This window comes from Ixodes scapularis, unplaced genomic scaffold, assembly GCF_016920785.2.
Source record: "Ixodes scapularis isolate PalLabHiFi unplaced genomic scaffold, ASM1692078v2 PGA_scaffold1__304_contigs__length_218370807, whole genome shotgun sequence".
Lineage (NCBI taxonomy): Eukaryota > Metazoa > Arthropoda > Arachnida > Ixodida > Ixodidae > Ixodes > Ixodes scapularis.
The window spans coordinates 60820780-60845426 of NW_024609846.1; the positions used below are offsets into that span (position 1 = coordinate 60820780).

General features: G+C 43.8%; 1 protein-coding gene across 1 annotated transcript; it reads left to right on the forward strand.

Moving 5' to 3' along the window:
- Positions 1-896: 896 nt before the first annotated feature.
- Positions 897-23713, forward strand: LOC8033971 (monocarboxylate transporter 13). Its single transcript, XM_040220399.1, has 5 exons — positions 897-1123; positions 11921-12185; positions 15886-16029; positions 16820-17650; positions 23448-23713. The coding sequence occupies exons 2-5, from the start codon at positions 11924-11926 to the stop codon at positions 23681-23683; spliced, it is 1473 nt and encodes a 490-aa protein (XP_040076333.1). The 5' UTR covers positions 897-1123; positions 11921-11923; the 3' UTR covers positions 23684-23713.
- Positions 23714-24647: the final 934 nt, after the last annotated feature.

A 24647-nucleotide genomic window follows, 5' to 3' on the forward strand; every position in this document is an offset into this window, starting at 1 on the left:
AATTGCCTTTCCGCCACCGACGCCAAATCCGCTGTGCCTTTCCGTGTGTTTTCTTTTTTTAGATGCACAATTTGGTTTTATTAAACGGTTATTTTAAGTTATAAATGAATCTGGTTGTTTTTATTCATTTTGTTATTTTTACTACTGTTCCGATTCTGATTTGGTTCAATTAGTGTAAAGATAACATTGTGGTATTGCATAATGTTTTTTGTGAATAAACACGTGATACGAAAATAAAAATCCACATGAACGTTTTTTTTTTTTAACAAATCAGGGTTACACTTTATTTGTATTTCTTGATCTCACGAGATATCCCTGGTGAAATCGAGGATCCTCCCAAGCGGTCCGACCTTCCTTCTTTCAGAGAAAGCAAACTTTGCATCTTTCTTGCACCATGAGGCAGGGCACCAAGTACTGTAATGTTCTAATTGGGGACATTAATAAAGCGTCACAAGCCAAACAACCGAGTTGACATTTGTTTTGCTTTCCAGGGAGAAGCAAGAACATCAAAAGGTATTCAGAAAAATACCTGAAAAAGGTGAAAGCTGGAAGTAAGTGGTCTCAAACACAAATGTTTGTCAGCAAACAAAAATTCCCAGAAAGTAGACGCCAGCAGCCCCACGATGTCCCTTGCCGATTCGTTGGAGCAAAGGGTATCAGACTCCAAAACCACCTTAGAGATATATGTTGCTATCCGTATATCATGTTATTAAGCGCGACATATTCTCAGCTGTCGAATAGCGTTGTAATGCTGGTTATACACCGTCCCACCCATTTTACGATTCGTAATTTTCGTGTATAACTCGTGGCGAAAAGGTGGCCACGAAGATCTCGTTTTGTCGGTGTTCCCTCCTCAGCAACCTCTCTTATCTTTGTGGGTAACTTACAGACACGATAAGGATAAGGCACGTTACAGGCGCAGCACAGAGGCGTACCGAGGCCACGGACAATGCGCCAAGCTCCTACAATGGCTGCGCCACTGAAATTGCGGATCCTGGACACGCCTGTTCAGTATCGCTTTGTTGGGCCAGCTAAGCAGCGTGGGTAATCGTATCCAAGGCTTCCGAGACACTAATTTTAGTGCTCTACTAAAAGGACGTTCTACGTGCGGTCATTTGCATGAGTAAGTATGTTTTTATCCTTATCTGACAGTTTCTTAGCTAAGCGTCGTAATCCCAATTATCGCAAATGCTTTTTTAGGGTATATCGGGTTGTATGCCCGCGGTACACAATCCCGAAAGGGCGAAGCTTGAGTAGAATAAATACTCGCGTACAGTCTAAAACTGCCAAATGTTTTCCTCGCGCTGCTGAACACAAAACGAACTCGGAAGAAAAAAGAGGGGGGTGGAAGGGGGGGGGGGGGGGGGGGGGTAACCAGCATTGCTAGCCGCGCTTTCACAAATATCAACAATGTACAAGTACCCTCAGGATGTCGCTCGTTTCCGAAGCAAAATAGAACACCCTCTTATCCGGTGCAAAGGCGAGCACTCGAAACTGCTACAGCGTGCTCTTTGCGTCGACCGTGAATTTAAGCAAAGAAGCGAAGGCTTCACGTTGAGAACAAGGTGTTGACAACAAACTCGCTGCATTCGCTGCAGTTTATTATAGTTACGTTGGCTGCCACTCCATATCTGTTCAAGACGAAACGTCTTAAGGATTGCTTATGAGGGCCTTAATTGGAAGCGCGACCCCTTTCTTGTTCGCTTCCGATTCCCAGAATAGGATTAACAGAAAAATTCCATCACACACGCTGCTCCGCATTGCATGGGATATATCGCCCATAATAGTAAGTGAAACTATAGACCAGGGGTGCTCAGGCTGAAATATGTCACTAGTTACATAGGAGTACCATTTTAAGCGAAGAGCTGCACTAAAAAGGGAACGGAAAAGTTTTACTTTTAGATTTAATGTAATTTCGTGGTTACGGAGAATTCTACACTTGAAGCAATCGCTCATTTTTTTACTGACCCTGATTTCGTGGATGAAAGTGCCCGTATTAACGAGACATCACTGTATATGTCGTGAATGATGACGAAAATACATCATTGTCATTATTCAAGGCAACTGAGCCAAAATATTATGTTAATAAAACAAAAAGAAACAGGTTGCCCCCAACATAAATAACCCCTTCAGTGCGCATGGCATTGTTCGCAGGTGCCTTTATCTTCACGTCGTTATATGCCGTACTTCCAATGTAAACATGAAAAACTCAACTCAATTTTATCGTAACCCTTGACGTTTGCTACAGATGGGACGCATTTGTTTCCAGCTCCAACGTCCTAACTCTCGCAGATATCACTGAGAAAAACATGTGGTCATAACAAAGAGTTGCGCTTATTTTTCTTCCCCGGCTTGTGCCGCTAAATCACGATCGCGGACTTGGATTGGCAATTCTCCATTCACGCGTTATTTTGAATTCAAGAGCCTTGCGTCACCGCTAGACAGTGATATATTTGCGAATCCTTGCGCTTAACGCGAATGATTTTGAAAGCTCCAAGGCAAACCCAGCCTACAGGCTGATTACGAGCGCTATTCCAGCGAGAAAAAAAAACGTTTGCATAAATAAGCCAATATTTACTAAGTACTATTAAACGTTTTCACAGTGGCATAGGAAAAAAGATACTGCTTTTTGTTTTGATTTTTTCTTATGCAAAGTGCGAAAAATGGCAAAAAACGTTCTGGCTAACACCACTATACTCACAGATGGCATAACATGAAGCAAGAAGCGTGAAAGCTTCTTTGAGATCCATACCCAAAAGCGCATCCAGCAGATTCCCATTGTGTGGTACCTTCTGTAAGAAATAGCAACAACCAATTATCTTTTTCTACATTTTCCTTTTTGTTCGGGGTAAAAATCAAATGTTTTTTCTGGCCTATTTTTTTTTTCTCACTCTTACTTTCAGAATTTCATCGTGATAAATGCATCACCTAAAGATAGCTTTGTGAAACCGTTTCATTGCACTCCGGTCATTGGTTTGCTTATACGAATGGGTTTTACGCCTGAATAGCGCTAGGAAACACACAGTAGTAATGAAACGGATTATTGAATTCCCGTACTAACATTTCCCCATGAACGTGTGGTTATCCTTATTAAGTTATCTATATACAGGGCCTTGGTTTTTAAGCTCAACGGTTTTGTTAAAACAAGACAAAAAGCCTTGAAAGCTGCACAAATGCAGTTTGTGCAGGTGAGCTATACGGCGAAACGGCCGTAGTATAGGGGACCAATCGCAACGATCATTCCAACAATTAACTAAAATAGGATAATTAACGTTTTAATTATTGAAAATAAATTTCGCATGGTTATAATTGTAAACTTTCTGAGCGTCACTGGAAACCACTAAATTAGTCAATATTAGACAAACTTGGAGCACGTGGGAAGCACTGAGCTCACGGTTTTTCTGCCTTATCATACGCGTATTCACAACCCAGTATTTTTCCTGTGACACTTCTGGCGCTCTACTGCGCTTCCAAAGAGCTCAGTCATTCTCAGAATTACTGATTTAGAGGTTTTCAGTGAAGATCAGCAAGTTTCTAAATCGAACTATAACTGAGTCTATTTTAGCTAACTAAAAACGAAAGCCGTTTACAACGTCATGTAACGCCGAATTAGAGCGCAGCTTTTGAGGAGAAGGAGGGAAGGGAACTGAGGGGAGAGTATACCCCTTCTCCCTCCTCCTCATCCTGTCTGCTACTCCTCCCTCCGAGTGGCGTCGCCGTCGCCTCACGAGGGTCACGTGACCTCACGTGACCCTCGTGGTGGAAGCACCGTATAAAAACTTCAAAGAACGAAGTTACCCGAATAAACAGTAAAAATATGTCAACCGGTTTTCTCTACCTACGGCGTCCGTCTGCTAATCGCGCACCCTCCGACTGGCTCAGCAAGCGACAGTTGGCGGCGGCGGCCCCGGCAACTCAGAGGCTCTGCGACGGCCAACGCCAGCACAACAGCCACCGCTGTCGCTGTGGCCATCTGTCTGTTGCACAAGTCAGAGGGTGCGCGGTTATTAAACAGACGCCGTAAATTTAAAAAGAAAAATTAAAAAGAAATAGTTTTAGTTTCTTTTTTTACGTTTTTTTTTTTATTTAGGTAAGTTTTTTTCTGTGAAACTTCGATTCGATGATGCCACCACATTCGGTCGCTTCTGTAATACATCGTAGCGTCATACGTGAGCAAGCCGATCTATGCGGTAACGTTTAAGGCTTCACCCGGCTTCGCGACCTCGCTGTAGTTGCAAATAGGAAAGTACAGTTGCCGAGAGCAAAATAAACTCACGTCGCGGCAAGTCCCGGGTATCTTCTATAGCTCCGCACAACCAACGAGCTTGCGGCTGTAGCTGATAAAAAAAAATGCCTACGAACGCATCACAGACCAATAAGCGTTCACATTGCAAGCCACGCCCCCTGTTGTTGTTTTTTTCGTTTTTGTAAATATAGTAATATTACGTAAATTATCATACGACCCTTTTTTTTACCTGCACTCCAGATATGCCCAGAGTAATCAATTCAAATAATTAATATTCAAATATTTTTGTTCATCAGCAATAAATTTGTTTGTCACGACAGCCACATGTGGCTGTCTAGAAAACCTTTATCTACTAAAGACGTCGCTGTCAGTGACAGCCACATCTGGAGAAGATAAAGTTCCGTAGTCGCTGACCGACTCAGAGGAGCAGGGCACGACTTATCCTGATCACGCTGCTTGAGTCGTGATTGGTGGTTTTGACGTTCTCGTCGTCTAATGCCTCAACCTCATTGGCTGCGGAACCATATTCTCGAGACTCGCCATGTAATGCGCCTATTAAGTCGTCAGTATTATAGTTTGTAATATTGGCTATATTAGATGCACCGTATGAATCGCACCGGTTTTACTGCGACGACTTCATTTCATTTCATTTATTGAACCTTAAGGGCCCGTAAGGGCATTACATAAGGGGGTGATCATCCATATTATACATTGGAAAAACAGACACCAAAATAAATACATTCAGGAAAAGGTAGCTGAATGGTTAACAAAGCAAAAAGTGCAATTGCAGACTTGATTTAAAGGCGTCTGGGTCTACGATGGTGACGATGGAGGACGGGAGGCTGTTCCAGTCATTGATGGCTAGCGGGAGGAAAGATCGGTTGAAAGCGTTTTTTTGAGCCAGAGATGCTTTTGATGGTACAGGCATTATTAAAGCGAGATATTGTCCGATCGAGAGGTGATAATATTGCTGTTTTAAGACTTTTTCAGGACACAAAAACAGTCATCTACGTACCGTAAAAAAAATCTTGAGTGCTGGGGTTAGTGACTGCAGTGCCTTCTGTTCAATAGCTTCCGTGCAGAGGTTTGCCATGGTGACGGAGATGAAAGTACCCATCGCGGTTCCCGTGTGTGCTTGAAAAACTCCCCCTTGAAGCTGAAAGTTGAAGCCGAATTGGCCTCGGAACGTGGGGTCCCTATTGAAGGGCTTGGTTGGTGTTCGAACTTTTTAATAATAAATTAAATTGTTTACTCATACACTGCATTGTGTGCAGCATAGGACTATAAGGATAAAGGTCGCTGACTTTTTTTCTTTTTTGCTTTTGGCTTTTGGTGCTGCCCAGATATCATTAGTATCTTGTCTGGAGCTGGCCGAGGAACTATGGTGACAGTGGCTCTGTGTGCACGACTATAATGCCAGAGGAATCTGCTGCAAGCCTTCAAGATCAGAAGAAAACAAATGACGCAAGTTCTTTCCTCAAGGTTTCGATTATATAAACTAAAAGTGATTCCTGCTTCGATTTGCAGATGTATTACCAAAACTACAACAAGAAAGATGCTTTCTAACAAAAAATCATGGGTGGCCTACATCAAGTGCAAGCAGTTTCTGTTTTCTAATCAGCGCACTTTAAGCCATAACTAACTTTATAGTGAATCAATCCTCCATGCTGTTTTCAGTAAACAAGCACCGTAAACACCATTTATTAAAATGTAAACGTCAATCTCACATGCCTAAAAAGACAACAAAATACAAAGACCAGTCTGGGTTGATAAAGATACTCCAATAAAAATGTCGGACTTACTCAAATAAATTTATTAAGAGTAAAACAAATCTGCTTTACTTAACTATTTTAACAATAATCTTGTTTGCACTGCCGGCGAGTTAGCCATCCAGTAAATAGAGAGTTTCAGAATACGGAGTCCCAGTAAAGAACTGAAGCCACGCTTTACGTTTTGGGCTTGAGTTAAGAGCGCTGGGTATTGTTCAAAAATGGCGAAGCAAGCTCGCCCCAATTCAAGAATGCGTCGCTCTTGCTACCGCCGAGATTCCGCGCAAACGTGGCTTTGGCTATGGCGCCTGGATACGTTTTCAATATATGTGTTTATGGCATAAAAAAAAAAATTGGCACTCGATTTGCGCTTGCTGACGTAATAGATGTGTCATACTTTCGCCCTTTGCAATCCTGACGGTGTCCCAGCAGTGGCAGTGTATGCGGCAGACGCGTGTTGTGCTGCAGGTTGCTCTCTAGTTGGACAGTCCAGGGAAGTTTCGGCAGCCAGGAGTTCGGACAGCTCCACTTTCATTTGCTCGTGTTTTTCGTCAGCATTTCTACGAACAACCGCCAGAACCGCGACATTCGACAGCATGACACTCCGGGTTTGTGACGTGGTTTGTTGCCACTTCGGGACTGCCCTTGGTGTGTTGGTGGTGAAAGACGCTAAACATATCAGTCGGAGGCGCGTCTGCTCCCGAAATCTGCCAGGCCGAACGAACCAAAGTATATCCGAAACCGGAAAAACTAATTTGCCAAACAACCTCTCTATTTTCACCGAACATCTGTTGTTTGTACCGCAAGTAACAAAAGGGGTTCGTTCAGTGCGACTACTTTACTTTTTTCTACAGCTTTCTGTTATGTATTGAGGTGCGGAGAACGGTGTGAATAAAGACGACAACGACGGCGCTCGGGCAGTCCGAGCCGAGGCTGATAGCCAGCCATACATCACTTCGCGTTCGGTCTCTTAATTATGATATTTCTTGGAAATATCACACTTTCATTTCTAAAGATTTCACTTTCTCGCCGCAATGGCGTTGCAAGCGAGAAAAGGAAGCATGCCACGCTGCGTTGTGACAACTTAATCTATAAGTCGGCGTCGCGAGGAGTCGCTGCGTTTGACTCCCCTTGTTATCTTGTGCCACCTAGAGTGCCTCAATGTCCTTCTGTTTAGGGTGATGCCATCGTTTGTAGTACCCGATGCCGACAGCACGTGTTCACAGGAAAAATACAAAGAAATCGCAGGAAACAAAATGTCGCTGTAGCACAGTCAGCGCCACGAGCGCGTGCATGGACACGCTCTTTCACGTGCTTGAGAACAAAAAATAAAAATAAGCGTTCGAAACAAAATGGCCAGATGTCATCACCCCAAGCAAAGCGCACATGAAGGCACCCTAGTGCCACCCATACACGGGGATTGCCTTTTCTAAAACTGTCCACTAACCCTCTTTGATATTTTATTTATATTCACGTAATCCTGTTACGATCGTTAGGGCATTATAGCAGTGTTGATGACATGGTTAATTAGACACAGTGATAAAAGAATAAAACTTCCAACATATTCCTAAACGTGAGGAAACTCAACTTTTAGAAACCGGCCCGGGTTTTTCTTTAGGGGCGACTATGATCGTTATAGAGCAGTAGTTATTAGTTGTTAGTCTTTATCTACTGTACCTTGAATTAATTTAAAAATCTCAATAATTACTTCTTTTTTTTTCAGTTAACTATTGTTATGTATCCCAGGCAAGGACTCAAGCTCGGCGTAGACAAGCGTCCGGGCGTTACTTTAATGGCGCCTAGAATGCCCGTCTCGAGGCCCAGAAACCCGTGCACCAGTCCCGTGCTCTTGAAAGCGCGGGAGTCCGCTCACGCCCTGTCCTGGCCACCGGCCGGTACATTACACTTCCCCCTCACTTAGTTGCGACTCCTAATCTTTCCGGTGGTTTTCGCACACGGTTGCTGGTGCGTTGGTGTGTTTCACTACGCGCGGGCTCCGGCCTCGGAGGCGTACGTGATGTCTCTGGCTTTGGAGGTGCGGATGACGGCTCGTCGGGCTCCAGGATCAAGTCCCACACTGGAGCGGGTGTACTGCTGTTTCTGTACTGCGAGGTGCAATTCCTTGGACGAATATGATCCATGTGCCGTCTTTCCTGGCCCTCCTCGGTGTCGATCATCCACGACCGGGGACCTAGACGGCGTGTAATAACGCCAGCTGTCCAAGTCCTTCCGCTTGGGAAGTTCCTGATCCACACGGCCTGACCAACCGAAAAGTCCTGCGAGTGTGTAGAATCTGAGGTTATCAACGTGGTTGGAGGGTCATAAGTAGGCCGCTGCAGCAGTCTCTGTAGCGGTGATGGCAACTCTTGACCAAGAAACATCCACGCCGGCGTCTTGCCCGTTGCAGTGTGTACCGTGGTATGCTGCTTGCATAAAAACCGTGCCAGTGTACGTTTCACCGCGTCTTTTTCTCCCGTCGCCAGAGCCTTCTTTAATTGCTGTACCATTCTTTCGGCTTGGCCGTTCGTTGCCGGGTGATAAGGTGCGCTTGTTACCGCTGTGATTCCATTGGAGTGGTAAAAGCTTTTTATCTCTTGCGATATAAAAGCGGTTCCGTTATCCGACATTACTTTACGTGGTATGCCGAACGTTGCAAAAATGTTCCGTAATTCACAAATTACAGTTGATGACGTCATGTTTCGAACTGCACGAACCTCTAACCATTTAGAGTATGCATCTACCACGACAAGATAGACTTGTCCATCTACAGGCCCTGCAAAATCCAAATGGATGGTGTCCCAAGGTACTGTAGGTCTGTCCCAGGTGGGACTGGTGGCTTTTGGTGGTGCTTTCTGGTGTAGCTGGCACTTCTCACATTGAGCTACACATAATTCGATCTCTTTGTCTATACCGAGCCACCACACGTAGCTTCGGGCGTAGGCCTTCATGGCTACGATGCCTCGGTGTCCTGCATGTAGAAGTCTCATAGCCTCGGGTCTCATTGACGCTGGGATTACCACGCGCGCACCCCAGGTGAGACAACCACGATGGATGGACAACTCAGTTGCCTTGAGCTTGAAGGCGTTGAACCGATCGCCCACCAGTCTCTTTACCTCGCCATTCTTGACTGCTCTAAAGACCTCAGCCAGAGTGGAATCAATTGCCGTTTCGTCTTCCAGTTCTTTTGCAGTCATGTGAGGCTTCGTCACTGCCTCCAACATCAGGACATCGCTGGGGGGATCCTGTTCGTCCTGCGTTTCCGGCACCGGTAGTCGGCTCAGAGCGTCAGCATTTTGATTGCGTTTTCCCGCTCTGTAGATTAGGTCATAGTTATAGGCCGCGAGCTTGATACACCAGCGTGTCATGCGTGGCGAAAGCACATTCGGTACTGGTGATTTCGGGCCCATGATGCCCAACAATGATTGATGGTCCGTCGTTATTTTCACGGGACGTCCCGCGACATAGCGATGAAAACGGTCCATTGCGAAAATGTTAGCCAGCCCTTCACGGTCCAATTGCGAGTAGTTTTTTTCAGCCTTGCCGAGCGTTCTTGATGCGAACACGATCGGAGCCTCATTTCCGTCTGCATCTAACTGTGCTAATACTGCGCCGACGCCGTAGGGGAAGCGTCACATGACACGATCAAGGTTTTGTTCTCGTCGTAGTGCGCGAGGACCGTACGTTTTGCGATGGCCTGTTTCAGCTGCAGAAAGGCTCGTCGATGATTTTCTTTCCATTCCCAAGGTCTGTCTTTCTCTAGCAGTGCGTAGAGATCTTTTGCTATTGTTGCCCGATTTGCCAAAAATCGGTCGTAAAAAGCTAGAAGTCCGAGAAACGACTGTAGCGTTGTTCGACAGGTCGGCTCTGGCATCTCGTGGATAGCTTTGAGTTTTTCCTCAGTCGGGTGTATCCCGGCAGCATCGATGGTGTGTCCGAGGTGTTGTACTTGTTCCACTGCGAAGCGGCACTTAGATCTTTTTAGCCGTAGACCACATATATATTTTTAGTCGTAGACCATATACAATACGCAACGTCCAAGCTAAATCTGCAGAAAAAATATTACCCAAATAGAGAAGCTTGCACACACCTTTCTAACGCGCAGCCGTCTCTTCTTATACACAAGTTCGAAATCTGTTCTTATATTTACCTAGAAAATCTCACGTGCTCACCTTTTTTGTGTTCGTTCCATTTGACATTCTGTCCATAATTCCTTCACGCAATTTAAGGCAAGCTACAAAGCGTTTAGTCTATTTTTATTACTTATTTCTTTGTAAATTATACAATAATCAGGAACTGAATAATATATAAAAATGTATGTGCTTTTTTTTCAACTAGGCTTAATATTATTTTGAAAAATTAAGGGTTCCAATGCTTACCCTTGGTCGCATTGTAAAAATGTATGCAATATATCTCTAAATATTCAGAAAGTATCGTCAAAAGTAAATGAACAGTCTTGTCAAAATAAGATAGAGGAGGACTAATCGCTAGAAATGTATACTTTAGGTGAGTTAGAACTACGGTTCTTTCTCAAAATATAGGAGTTTAGGAAGACAAAGATTTTGTAAACCTACTGAGAGTATTTTATTCAAAGTAAAGGTAGCGATTCACCGATTAAAATAGAAAATAAACCCATACTATCAATTAAATATAGCTGAAGTCAGAGCATAGAACACGTGACACAGTGTCCCAGGGGGGTACTTTTGCCTGCTGAACAGGATACCAGGTTATCGCTCTAAGCCCCTCTACGTCGTTGGTAGACCCCTTTGCATCTATCACTGAAGTCTATCCACTTTTAATCAGAGCCAATCAGCGCTCGCCGTCGTTTTGACGTCACCGCAATTCCTGCGCAGAAAGCAGGCGACTTGCTCTCCGCATAGGACTGTGAAATAAAAAAAATTCTGTAAACAAAGCGAGATTCTAATTTTAATTGTTCATTTAAAACAGGGGTGACAAATCAGTTTCGTATTTCACAAACTTACGAAAGAATATGGCTCCCGACGTAGGGGTGAAATACAGGTTTCTAAAACCGATAACTAGTGTGTTACTTAATTGCCGTGAATGTAGAGAGGACAGTTTTACATGACGTAGTATTTTTAGTTGAGAAATGCAAGCCTTACCATGAAAGGGCTTTCTTGTCCGCCGCATAATATATATGTTTTCTCCGGGGTGGCTTTTCACTTACATGAATCAAAACACTCTCACGCGGAGCCTCAATTGTTGTTTTTCATACTTTTTTCGCATATGCCGCCGTTTGTAGCAGGTCCCATATCCTCGAATTAAGAATATAGGAAGCATTCCAAGACTAGTGGAATTTAAGAAAGAGCCACGACAGAAATCCATTACAAATTGTTTCACAGATATATTTCAAATACGATCTAAAGCTGTTTTTACAAAAACAAATGTAAAATTCCAACAAAAATTTTGAATTTTACCGGGAAGAGAAGCAAAATTATCATTTTCGTGTTAATTTCAAAAACACAAAACAGCCGAAACAACACATTTATGGCAAAATACTCGCCAATCAATTAAAGTTTTTTCATCAATATTCTTAAAATGTACACCGGATGTCGCATGCTGAGAGTCAGACTTTCATTAAATCGGAATTGCAGATTACGCCTACCACAAGCCTGCCGACTGAAAACATAACATGCAAAAGCACCTGTTTTTTTTTTGTTTTTTTTTTTTGTTATAATAGTGTCATGGCGCTTATAAAGAAAAAAAAGAAGGTATGCCGTGATGCTCTTTCTCGGGATCAATCACCTTCGCCATCCTGCTTTCAGGCAGGAGGAAAGAGGAGGTTTCGAAACGAGTTTAAAAACGGCAAACTAACGGTTAAATTTTTAGGAACAATTGGGAGTACGCCAGTTTTTATCGGTCGTAAAGTCGTGTCATTCACGTGTTGCAGAGCATGGAGACCTCGCAGAGACATGGCACCGAAGAATTAAACTGTTCCGCCAAGAAGCATCGACTGCGACGGCGGCAGTCACCGGCCGGTGGGGTGGACACTTGCTGGCATATTGCTGCCGTCGCCTTTCTTGCCCAGATGCTACTTGCGATATCCGACCGCAATTCCGGGTTCCTGTACGTCGGTTACATGGACATGTTCTCCATCGAGAGGAAGCAGGCCATCTGGCCGCAAACCATTGCATTTATGGTGGGCTGCCCCGCAGGTGAGGCCTTAACAGCAGTCATGTCGGTTTCACCCATATTCCAATTTTGAACTATGTGAACCTTTTATTTTTAATAATTTTGTTTTTAAATGTTTTCCCGTGTTTGTTTTATTTATTGCTTGCAGTGCAGCTCATTCCGATTTATTTTTCAAATCAACGTTTTTCGAAGTGCCCAGAACGCCAGAACGCACAGCCAATGTTTCTCAGACTTCATATCGTCGTAGACTGTATCCAAAATGTTGTTATTATAAGATTCCGCTTGAACTACAGACGGAACCTATAATAAACTGCAAATACGACGGGGAAACAATACTGTATATATATATATGCAACGGGCATGGTGGCGAGGGGCGGAAGGCGTGGGTATAGAAGAAAAGAACCCTTAGTGAAAACAGCAACAACGGACGATTTAATCTTCGACGTTTCGGCCGGAGTCCGGCCGAAACGTCGAAGATTAAATCGTCCGTTGTTGCTGCTTTCACTAAGGGTTCTTTTCTTCATATATACAGGGTGTTTTTTTTTATTCTTACACATTTGTTTAAAAAAAAACGTGAAAGCTACAATAATGCGGTTTGTGCAGGCGGGTTCTACGGCCAGGCGGACATTATGTGGGTGGCTAATCTTTGCGATAAGTCGGCTAATTACTTAAAATTCGTTAATTAGCTTTTTAATTACTGAAAATAAATACATGGTTTCAATTAGAAAATTGCTGAGCATCATCGAAAACCCCTAAATCAACTATTTTTAGCAGGATATAACGCCAAGGCGGCATTTTACGGCGTTCTGTAAAAACGCTCAATTTGGACGCATTTCTAGATTTCGGTTTCTTATCGGAGCGGATCTACGCGCCCGCTATCCTGCTCCCCGGTGGTCGTGAAGCCGAAGCCACCTCCTCGCCTCCCTCGTAGAATGGAGGGAACCACGGCGCACGTGTGTTGCGCGTCTCAGCCACTGGGGAGCAGGACCGTGGGCGCGGTGATGCGCTCCGATAAGAAACCGAAATCTAGAAACGCGTCCAAATGAAGCGTTTTTACACTTTTACAAACCATCATGAAGTGGTTTTCGATGACGCTGAGCAAGTTTCTAATTGAAACCAAATGTCTATTTTCATTAATTAAAAGTTAATTAACGAATTTCAATTAATTATCCGACTGATCGTTACGATTAGCCCCCTATAATATGTCCCCCTGGCCGTATGACTCACCTCCACAAGCGGCATAAGTGTACCTTTCACGGCTTTTTTTAAACGAATCTGTTAAGCTTAAAGAAAAACACCCTGTATATATATATAGTGGGAAACATTCCCAATTTTGAATATTCTGGATCGTGGGTCAAACTGAAACAGAGCATCGTGTTTTGAGTGATCATAATTCCCCCAAAACAATAATCAATAGAAACTGGAAATACGAAAATAAACCCTGGAGAAGGAGAACAACAGGGACAAAGGACAAACATAAATCTCCAAACACAGCTAAGTGAGTGGTGAGCGACCGAAGAAATCCGCCTGGTCCGGGTTTCGAACCCGCGACCTCTCCATTACAGGTGGAGCGCTCTACCAACTGAGCTAACCAGGGGTTAGACGTCAGTAGAGCAAACGGGTTTTAGCAGCTGCCACCAGTCTAACACCCGGGTTCAAAACCCGGGTTCGAAACGCGGACCAGGCGGATTTTTTCGGTCGCTCACCAGTCACTTAGCTGTGTTTGGAGATTTATGTTTGTCCTTTGTCCCTCTTGTTCCCCTTCTCCAGGGTTTATTTTCGTCATTCTTGTCCAGCTCGCTTGCACCTTTGCATTTAATTGCATTATAATTGGAAATACGTATGTTTTACTTTATACTACACATTTTATTGTTCCTTATTCGCACTTCTTAAATTCGCATTTCCAAGAACATTCTACAGCATTCACACGTTAAGCTCATTCGGTGGGGCACATATGTATTATGTATACCATGCATAACATGGTAACCATGATTGCAGTAAAGAAAAGAAAACATTGCTTGCAAAGTATTTTCTGGGGTCAACACTAGGCACGGCAGCCGAACATTCTCCAAGATTCACTTGTACCTAACAATTCTTATCAAATATTCAAGCCCCGATTAACTAATATCAGTCAGCGAATGACGAATCTGCATGGCAAGGGAAATATTGGATAAGGGTGGCGATGTGGGTTAGTTGGTTCATACTGACGAAATGGCAAACAGCGCACAGTAAACGGGGACTAAAGGAAGTGCAAACAGGACAAGCGCTTGTCCTGTTTGCACTTCCTTTAGTCCCCCTTTTACTGTGCGCTGTTTGCCTTTTCGTCGGAAATATTGGCAATAGGCATATACCTGCCGGCATCTCCGAAATATTATATCAGCGAAGTTATGTGTGATGTTATCGAGTAATAATGTAGTTTAAAACTGACCTGCATATAAAATTGATCACAATTGAGTCTCGAATTTTGTAATGCAAATAAATACATTTCTAAAAATTGAATTTGTATTAGTATACAGACTTTCTTGTATATTGTCACTTTCACCAAAGAAGCGTAAATATTCTACTAAAAATGTTATAAATATAAACGTTCATATACGACGTTTACATCGCAGTGCCAGCAGAGGGACTATAGTTACTGAACTAATGAAAACGGTACGGAGGTCTTTCGATTGTCCCGCTTCCAGCACGGAACAAACGAAGGACCTCTGACAACACTTTCGTGCCCCGTGACCTTCGAGCGTTCCGGTGCATTAAAAGCTTAACGAAAGGCAACGAGCACGTGTCCGGGGCCGGGGATTTGGAAGTGATGTCCTGATTTTCTCATCGCGTCATAATATACGGCGAGAGCGCGCGTATTTTCGATGTGCTCTCTACACGTGAGGGCTCGTGCAAACAAAGCAACAAGCCATCCCGAAGTGTTACTTTTTCGCATTCGCACCTTTCCTAGCACTACATAGAACTTGTAAGGCAAACTATAGCACAAATGATCTGAATTTCGATCATTTCACATAAAATAATTGTAAGTGCTCAGAACGAGTTTTTATTAGAATTACCTCCAATTACCCACAAAAGCTGGTGTTTCTCGACATAAGCGACCTATGGCGAAAGAGTTCAGTACTTTTCCTGTAGTGAGATAAAGAATACGAATAATATATGTTGAAAGTAAATCTCTATGAATCCCTTTGTCCTGGACGCAATACACAACGCCGTTGCATCATCTCCAAGCGTCATGCACCTATAAGCTGTCATAGAAACCGAAACGGGAGCAAAACTTCAAACTTTTAACATGCAAATAACAAATACATAAAATCTAAAAAAAAATCGTATATTCTATAACAAAATTGTGAAAGCAGATATCCCAAATATAACATCCCCGCTCCTATCTTCGTGTTTCTCGACCGATTTGAATAAAAAAAGGCACGAGTAAAGCTCAAATATTTAAGATACAGTCCTACATTTTGTGTCACAGTGCACAGTTTGGAAACTCTTACATAGATAGTATTTCAATAAAATACATAAATAGTTTGTAGCTATCACGTTAAAATTGATTACATTACTCTCCAACCTTGCGCGTACCTTCTTGGGGCTAGTGGTATTTTCGAAAAGAGTACAACAACGCATAATTAAGAGCGCTGATATTGTTTTTCTTAAAACATTCTCTTAGGTTGCTTGTAAGGTTCACGTGACTTTTACCGCTGTATCCTTCCGATATTCCCACTGCAGGATTGGCGGTTGCGCTGTTCCATCGACGATTTTCCCTGTGGACGATCGGATTGACAGCTAGTACTCTAGCTTGGGTCGGGCCAGTGGCTGCCAGTTTTGCTCCAAACATTGCCTGGGTTACTGGAACTATGGGATTTCTTCATGGTAAGTTAAGCATTGTAAGCAATACGGTACTATTTTAACGATCATTATTCACGTGTCTTGAGTGCAGTTATTGGTTTAAGATATGTCTAACGTGCTTCTGGAGTCACTGACAATGTGAGAGCGGCGGGGAGAAGCTTCTATTGCCCCACATTTCAGCATCAGTTTCCTACGTTTGGCAACCCTTGGACATCCCATGCACCTCAAGCCCTTGCGTGCAGCCAAAGCCCGGCGGAAGGCGTGGAATGCGCTTAGAGTATCCACACACCATGCATACCCCGACTGTCTTCTAGTCCCGCTATTTTTGTTGCCTTTCAAAATAGGGCGCGCAAATGGCCACAGTTACAATTCAAAAATGAACCTACCAGAGTTTTCAATGTGGCGTCAGAAAGTTCATGCGACATGGCTTCGCTTTGTCACAGAGTATTTTAAAATTTCAGGAAGACAAACACCCGTTGCCTGCGATTTCAAGTAGAGCTTCAGAAAAATTGAAATTTTTATTTTAAGAAGCAATGCGGCTGAAGTGTCGTCACCCAGAGCCGTACCTCATTCAGAACCTCTAGACGATACTAAAGACCAGAATCCATAGTCTGCATCGAGCAAAACACAGATTCACTTGAAGGATCTTTTTCGCCTTGATATATAAATGTGTAACGTCCGAAAAAAAAAACACACTTGGGTTCATTCAATACATTTTTTCACTGATCTGTATTATTTATGGGCAAATCCTCGTCATAACAGAACCACGCGAAACTTTATTGTGCCAAAACAAATGTTTTTTCCGCCATTGCAGGTCTTGGAGCTGGAATGTTCTTTGTCACAATGTCAATGGCTCTTCTGATGTACTTTGATCGCTACCGAGGGGTGGCCAATGGCATCAAGAGCATGGGAGGAACGTCGTCTTCTTTATTCTTTCCCAAGCTTCTGGTCTTCCTTAAGGAGAGCTATGGATTCCGGGGTACTCTTCTCTTGTTCGGGGGCATTGCGATGCATCTGGTCGTATTTGCACTTTTACTGAAGGAACCACCATGGATCAAAAAGCGGCCTCACCTGACGAAGGAAGCAAAGACACCTGATAAGCAAGAAAGCATTGGCGACTCGCAGCACGAAACTACAAGTGGCGTATCGACTGGCATCGAGCCTACCCAGACTAAGTCTTCAACGTTACAGCTTTTTCTATCTAGAGCATTTTACGTCATTATCTTTTCCGGACTTGTCGTCTACTACAACCAGAACATTTTCTTCTCAACCATCATTGACTTCCACCTCGATAAGGGATTTTCAATGTCCGACGCTGCCTTGACAATGACTTACTTCGCCGTGGCCGAGATCATCGGGCGTCTCGGTCTTTGCTTTCTGGCAGACCAAGGTTACATTCGCCGCACCTCTCTTCTGATTGCGAGTTTCTTTTTTATGGGAGTTTCTATGTTCGCTGTCGCTCAGGTTCAATCCCTCTTGCTCATGCAAGTCTGCTGTCTTCTCCTTGCGGCTTTCTACGGAACTGCGTTCACGACTCAGATGGTCGTCATCGCTGACTATTTGGGCGTGGATCAACTCTCCTTGACCTACGGATTAACAGGACTTATTGCCGTTCCTCTCTTTCTCGGCAATCCATTTATTCTCGGTGAGTAGTTCTCGACTTCATCGGACTTGCCGCGTGCACTACTTATAGTCTGTTGTAACATTAAAAACACAGGACAAGCTCCATCCACAAAGCGCTTCACTCTTTTCCCTTTAGCAATGCGAATGCTGGAGTGAATGCGAGAGGAGAGAGGTAAACCATCAATTATGGCGAACGAAGAGTATTGCGGGAGGGACCTGGTTCTATGTTCTTTAACTTGTAACAAACAGAGCACACCTTCTAAATGTTATAATTATTTGCTTACTCAAAATGCAGACTTCGAAGGTTTATTATTTAGTTATATTATTCAGCAAGTGCATAAGTAAAGCGTGTAGAGAATGAGTACCAAAGGGCATTAAACATAATTACTAGTATTGTTATTCTTCAAGTGCTATATTCACTTCAGATAAGTTTGATTCTCTAGCCCTGAGGTCTGCAAGCATTTTTGTTAAGGGGACGGATAGGGGATCTGCTGCTGTCTCGAGGGCAAGAAAATAAAAGGTATGGATATAAATGAGCAGTTAACTTAATAAATAATCTTAAATCAGCATCTCAATACAAAATAAATCTTAGAGTAAAAAATAGAAGCTAAACCGGATGGAAATATATACTTTCTTTTGTAATTTAATATTTAGCTACTCATAGCATTGCACAATAATTGGGACACAGAAAACTCAGAAGGCAAAAATGAAAGTGCATGGGACCTTTGGCATTTTCACGCAAGGCAGAAGACCAATGAGAATGATATAACTGACGCAGACCATATGCCAATGATACGACAGATTACATTAAGCGCAATTACAGGGGAACGTAAAAGGAATCTCAAGATGCGTAGTTTCACAGGAATGAAACAAAGAAGTAAGAATAGTGATGCTCGTGGTGACAATATCCAGTCAATAAAATGACGAGAAGACAGACATAATGAATAGGCAGATTTATCACGTTTTTTTTTTTTTAAGGTGTCTTCGCTTAAGTGGTTGGAGCGCATGGCTATGCCGTTTCTTTAGGCGCGCTTATTTTTAGCGCCGGTAGCAGCGGGCCTCCTGAGAGCGAGCTGTGGGCCGGGCTTCTGCGGCCAGCCACGGGCTGATGGGAAGACTTCCGCAGGTCGGGGTTCGGAGACCCCTGTTTTAGCCCGATATTTCGGAAGAAATGTGGGCTCCAAATAGTTAACATAATTTTCCCATAATACTCGTTTAAATATTAGACGCTTCGCAAAAACATACTTCCTGGCTATGTCCTTAAGTTATTGTTTCGACCTTTTTTTTCCGCGTCCTGCCCATTAAAAATACGTAAACAAAAACACAAACCCTGTGGTGAGGTCAGAGGCTCATCTTGCCACACCGCCGTCTCCTTCCGCACAATAAAGACTGTCTACTATGGCCATCGTCACCATAGAAACGACGGATCTCCTGAACAGACGTATACGCGAATGCAGGCCTAAAGCCAGCAACAACCCGGGCTATTTTTCGAATGCCGTCTGCTGGCGGCATTCGACAGATCCCCATGACAGAACAGCACACGACATAACAGCACGCGACAAAACAGCACGGTCAAAACAGCACGCGTCAAAACCGCACAGCGTCAAAACAGCACGGCGACAAAACAGCACGAGTCAAAATAGCACGCGACAAAACAGCACAGCGTCAAAACGGCACAGCGACAGAACAGCACGTGCCAAAACAGCACGGCGTCAAAACAGCACGCGTCAAAATAGCACGCGACAAAACAGCACAGCGTCAAAACAGCGCAGCAACAAAACAGCGCAGCGTCAAAACATGGCATTGACAATATAGCTCGGGTTCGGCGTTTTTGGTTTGTATTATTTGAAATTCCGCGCACTTTTTTTCGGGTTTTATTCCAAACAAAAGTTTTCGGTTTATTGCGTTGAATATCTGTAGACTCATAAACTTCTCAGTTTTTTTAGGTTTATTCACGAAAACCAGTATACTAACGAAAACGCAATAATTAAAAGCGTTTGAGTAAAATGTCTATTGAGTACCAGGTACTGGTCGTCTTATTTGTTGCCGTCTTCGGCAGCCGACGCGACCTGTCCTGTAAGACGCATTGGGGCCTTATCGGGATCTGACATTATCGTCGTGTGCTCGTATTTGTACACAGGACGAGCATGAGCTTCAGTATACCACTTCGGTCGGAGAGGCAAATATCAAAATGGAGAAATTAGTAAGCATTGTACTCGGTGCTTTTTCCCCCATTTTCACGATTGCAAGAGGTGATGAATTCGCGCCGACGGCAGAAATGACACTAAAACACTCGCATTTACACCCTCCTCTATAGTAGACGGAAGCTAGGGGTGCTAAACAATGCGCGGCATTTGCGGACGCTCTTGATTTCCGTTGTTTGATTTCGCGATTAAACTCTCTTCTTTTAACGAAGAATTCGGCCCAAATCCCTATCAGGTGAAAAACCCAGATTTAGTCCTGAAGACCCCTGCGCCCCCGCAGCTTTTGTTGAAAGTTGAACCGATCTCGCAGACAAGCTGAAAACTGCGGAAGAAAGTGGTGATATGGTCAGTAATGAGTAGGGTTCCGTGTTTTCGGAGTTTAGTTTTCGTCAAGTTCAGAGGGTGTCTTTCTGAGTTTATGTTTTGCCGAAAATTCGGAGTTTATCGGAGTTTATTTTTGTTTGATTCCGAATTCTCCGAAATTCAGAGCTCAATTTCGCAGTGTTTCTTATTAAAAATAAACAAATAATATGCAAATGTAAACGTAGGCTGGACAAAACACAAAACAAAAACGCGATTGTAACAATAATATTTTCTTCAGTTTGATTTGGCGTTGGTGCCATTACTACTGGCAATACTAATTTGCCCTAGATCAAGAGTGGCACACAAGTGTTATTTCGATCAATTTCGATAGCTTAAAATCAATACCCTACTGGAGGTAGTCGCTGGGAAGCCTGTATTCATTCCATGCTATTCCATCAACCTACCGCGCGGCCGCAAGAGCTAGAGTGGAACAGGATGAAATTGAGAAGTTTCAACTGGTCCTCTTCCTCACTTTATGTAATTTCTATGGTCCTTAGCTTTCACGGTTACAAAAACACACCCTCTCCTTCCTCTCAGGCACAAATAGTATGACCGAAACCAAAAACATAAACAGTGACTTTTGTCTTGACCTGATAGTACAATGACCTGCTGTCCTGGCCGAAATTTGAAAGATATGTGTGGTGGCATTTTCCCAGGACCATTTACTCTACGCTCAGATTAAACCATTAATTTTAAATATATTTGTGTGTGTGGGGGGGGGTGAGGGGGGGAGGGGATCGGCACATCGAAATTCAGAGTTTATCAGATAAATCCGAATAGACGAAACTTTTACCGGCGGGTGTTTTTTTGAATTTATCCTAAAACACGAAACCCTAGTTACGAGTCACATCCCCCTCCCCCCCCCCCCCCCCCCCCCCCCACACACACACACCACTCCAAACGCACTCGAAAATACTAAACGTTTTCAGTTAAGACCGAATTTGGAAAAATGACTTTGGCCTACTTTTACCGGTTACATTCGGTTTAACCCGAAAACGCTGAACACTAAATATAGCGTTTGAAGTTCAAAAATGCACGTCTCAAATAAGGCACTGTAAAGGAATTCGTTCTAGGCATTTGTCGACAGCCAACCCTCGTCGACGGCCAATTTTTCGAATCTGTTCTTTTCGAAGCGAGTTCGGAGTGGGGAGTATACTCGATGCGCGCATGACGGGTGCCTGGGCAGTACCGAAGCCACCGCTGGTGCGTATTCTGGCTATTTTGTAGCGTGAGCTCCACTCGCCGAGGTTAAGCAGTTTCGCGTGGCTCGCATATTAAACCGTGCTCCGTGCTGCGCATGCGCGAGGAGCAGTGACGTCACACGGCGCACAGCTGGCTCGCCGGAGCCGCCGCCGCACGCGCCTCGCCGGTCTGCGCATTCCAGAGGAGTGACGTCATAGCCGCGGCAGACGCACTGGCGCCGCCGCGTGCCCAGCTGTGCGCCTCCGTTGCGCAGTAGCCAAGTCTGACGCTGCACCGGAGCCGCTTCATAGCGCCTCTCATTTTGTGCGCATAAGCTCACGCTACGTATATCCTGGCATAGCCGAGCTAAGCCACAGCAATTTTTTCGAGCAGTTTTGCTCATTTTGACGCGCAAGTTTGCTGGTGATATTGTCTAGAATAAATAATTCAATCGCACGGCAATGTGCTGTCGTTAGTTGTTAAAATAAAAAAAAAAAACAGAAAGAGTGTGCGGCATCGGTGTGTTCAGCCCATGCTGCAGTGTAACGCCACAGCATTGAGGCTGCGGCATGTTACTGCTTCACCGGTTTCCACTCAATCAAAGCCTTCGTCGGCAATGATCTGTGAATTTAACTCAAAACGTACAACTTCTCGCCTGCAAGCTCCAGCCGCGTTTTTCCATGTGATTTTATTCACGGCAAATGAACCCCGCAGAATCGGTACCCATGGTACACCTTGAATACGCTCCACATTAAAGTCATCTTATCTTACCGGTTCTGTCAATGCATCTGTAATCGGCGCATCTCCCGCTTTTTTTTTTCTTTCTTTTAGGAGGGGGGGGGGGGGGGGCATTTCGTGCTTAGGTGGGAATTCCGAAACGGCGAGTACTACGGAACTTCACCGGACCGACACAAACCAGGCAGTTCATAACTTTAACCTATGAATATATTTTCCCAATAACTTTTCCTCTTTCCCTGATACTTCAAAAAAGACCAGACAACGCAGCCAACATCGACGCGAAGGTATCCCTTCTAACTACCCAATCTCTTCAGAGATTAGCGTAGTTAAATAGTTGTAACTGCTGCTAACTTTATATGTTTTTAGCAATCACACAACAGCAGCAGCACTGGGGACACTGGCTTCAGTCCGGTCCCGTTGTCGCCAGCGTACATTTTTTTATTGGTTCTCCACTAGCTGTTAAATAATGCCATGCAATGTCCAATCCTTTTTTTTATGTTCTGTTTTGTTTTTATAAAACGCTACCTATTACAGCCTTTTTACATGCGTGCTGTTTCGTCGCTGTGCTGTTCTGACGCCGTGCTGTTTTGGCACGTGCTCTTCTGTCGCTGTGCCGTTTTGACTCCGTGCTGTTTTGTCGCGTGCTATTTTGACGCGTGCTGTTTTGTCGCCGTGCTGTTTTGACGCTGTGCTGTTTTGACGCGAGCTGTTTTGACCGTGCTGTTTTGTCGCGTGCTGTTTTGTCGTGTGCTGTTCTGTCGCGTTCCCCCGTCTGCTATGTAATCACAACATAGTCGAACGTTGCGAAACGGTACTGCCTGGGGTCTGTCTTTAGAAGGTGTTGATTGAGCGCGCTCTCAAATGTGATGAGAGCGCAGAGGGTACGAGAGGGAAGAGTATACACATATGGCTTCGGAGAAAACGGAGTCGCAAAATCGAGGTGTTAAAGTTTGGACGTGCGACCGCAAGGGACGCTAATTTAGCGCTTCTTTCCCGGTGGTACACCAGATTTAGCAGGCTTTCCTTCTGATGCTCTACGCACGACAATGTTTTCGCCGTGGAGGCATAAAATGCGTACAAAATTCCTTTCGTGATACATTACCACGATGTCACTCACAGTACAATCTGTGTTACCGCTAATTTTGCAACGATAGTGCGGAAAAAGTGCAGCTCTTATGGTTGATTTCTGCTCGAAGAAGCTCGTGACAGCTAATTTAACAAAAACAATTGTGTTTGCCAAGATTAATACATTTCTTCTTACTGCTATTCTTTCTTAAAATAAGTTAGATTAACTGTTTGCCTTCTTTTGAACATGGTGATGCATTTTTACAGGTGCCTTCAGAGATGAGATGGGTTCATACGACAACATGTACAGAATACTCTCTGGATTTTATGTCTTGAACGCTTTGTTGTGGCTCTGGCTGGTGTGGTCAGGATTGAGACGTAATCGGACAACGTACAGCGTTTGTAATACTGACGAAGTTGTTCCTGTGCCCGAGCATAGAACTACAGTGACCAAAGACGATGTAACCCTAAAAGAAGTTTCAGTGCCACAAACAGTAAATTAAGGCTTTAATAAAAATATCATGGACTCCAAATATATTGTCAACTGAATGCCTCCAATAATTATAAAACCAGCGATTACATACCAACCGGGAACTGGTTCAAACAAATTGCTTACTTTTGCCTCTACGTTTTAGCAGATGCAACAGAAACTATGCTGCATCTGCAACAAAGTATGTGCTGTTACAATTAGAACCGTTGTAAAACAGCGGTAATATTTGTAACCTAAAAATTGCGGCAATTAGTGCCTTGTGCGTTTTTATCACCACTCAAAGTCTCGCAGTTTTTTAAGCAATTAATGACGCTCCGTTGGAGAAAAATGCATACCCCGATGTTTTGGGACCAACCTCACTTCTGAGTCGCAGATCACGCCAGATCACGACCGGGTACTACTTATATGCGGTCTCCCGTACGTCATCAGAAGCTCCCAAGTTGCTGCACAAGTATATTTCTCACTCTGGTCGAAAGATATAAACTGTTATACAGGGTGTCCCAAAAATATTTGAAAGTTTTAAAGGTTTTTTTTTTTTTTTTTTTTTTTGCAAAAAGAAACTACGCAATGCTGGACGTTCATTTTTCGAGCTAAGCAGCGCTAGCAGTCCGAACCCGATGCCGAAGATTCAGCCCCAACTATTATTTTATGCAGAATTTAAATGTTTTATTGTTTTCAACGGGAAAATGGCGACCGACAAAGCCATCAAATACATGGAGCTCTATGGCGCCAGTCACCAAAAACGTGCCAAAGTGAGCCCCACTTTCCCATTAAAATTTTAGAAAATCACAGAACTTTTTAATAAGAAAGCGGTTAGCGCTGAAACGTTGTCATCTGGATTGGACGGCTTGCGCTATATCATTTGGGCGGAAAATGATCGTTCGGTGATGCGCATTTTATTTTTGCAATACAAAAAGCACTGTAATCTTCCTTCTTTTTTGGGAAGAGGGGGAGGGGGGGGAGGGGGAGTGTCGGGA

Coding starts and splice junctions, on each gene's coding strand:
- LOC8033971 (XM_040220399.1), top strand. CDS start 11,924: ATGGAGACCTCGCAGAGACATGGCACCGAAGAATTAAACTGTTCCGCC. Junction 12,186..15,885: donor TATGGTGGGCTGCCCCGCAG/GTGAGGCCTTAA, acceptor TTCCCACTGCAG/GATTGGCGGTTGCGCTGTTC. Junction 16,030..16,819: donor AACTATGGGATTTCTTCATG/GTAAGTTAAGCA, acceptor CCGCCATTGCAG/GTCTTGGAGCTGGAATGTTC.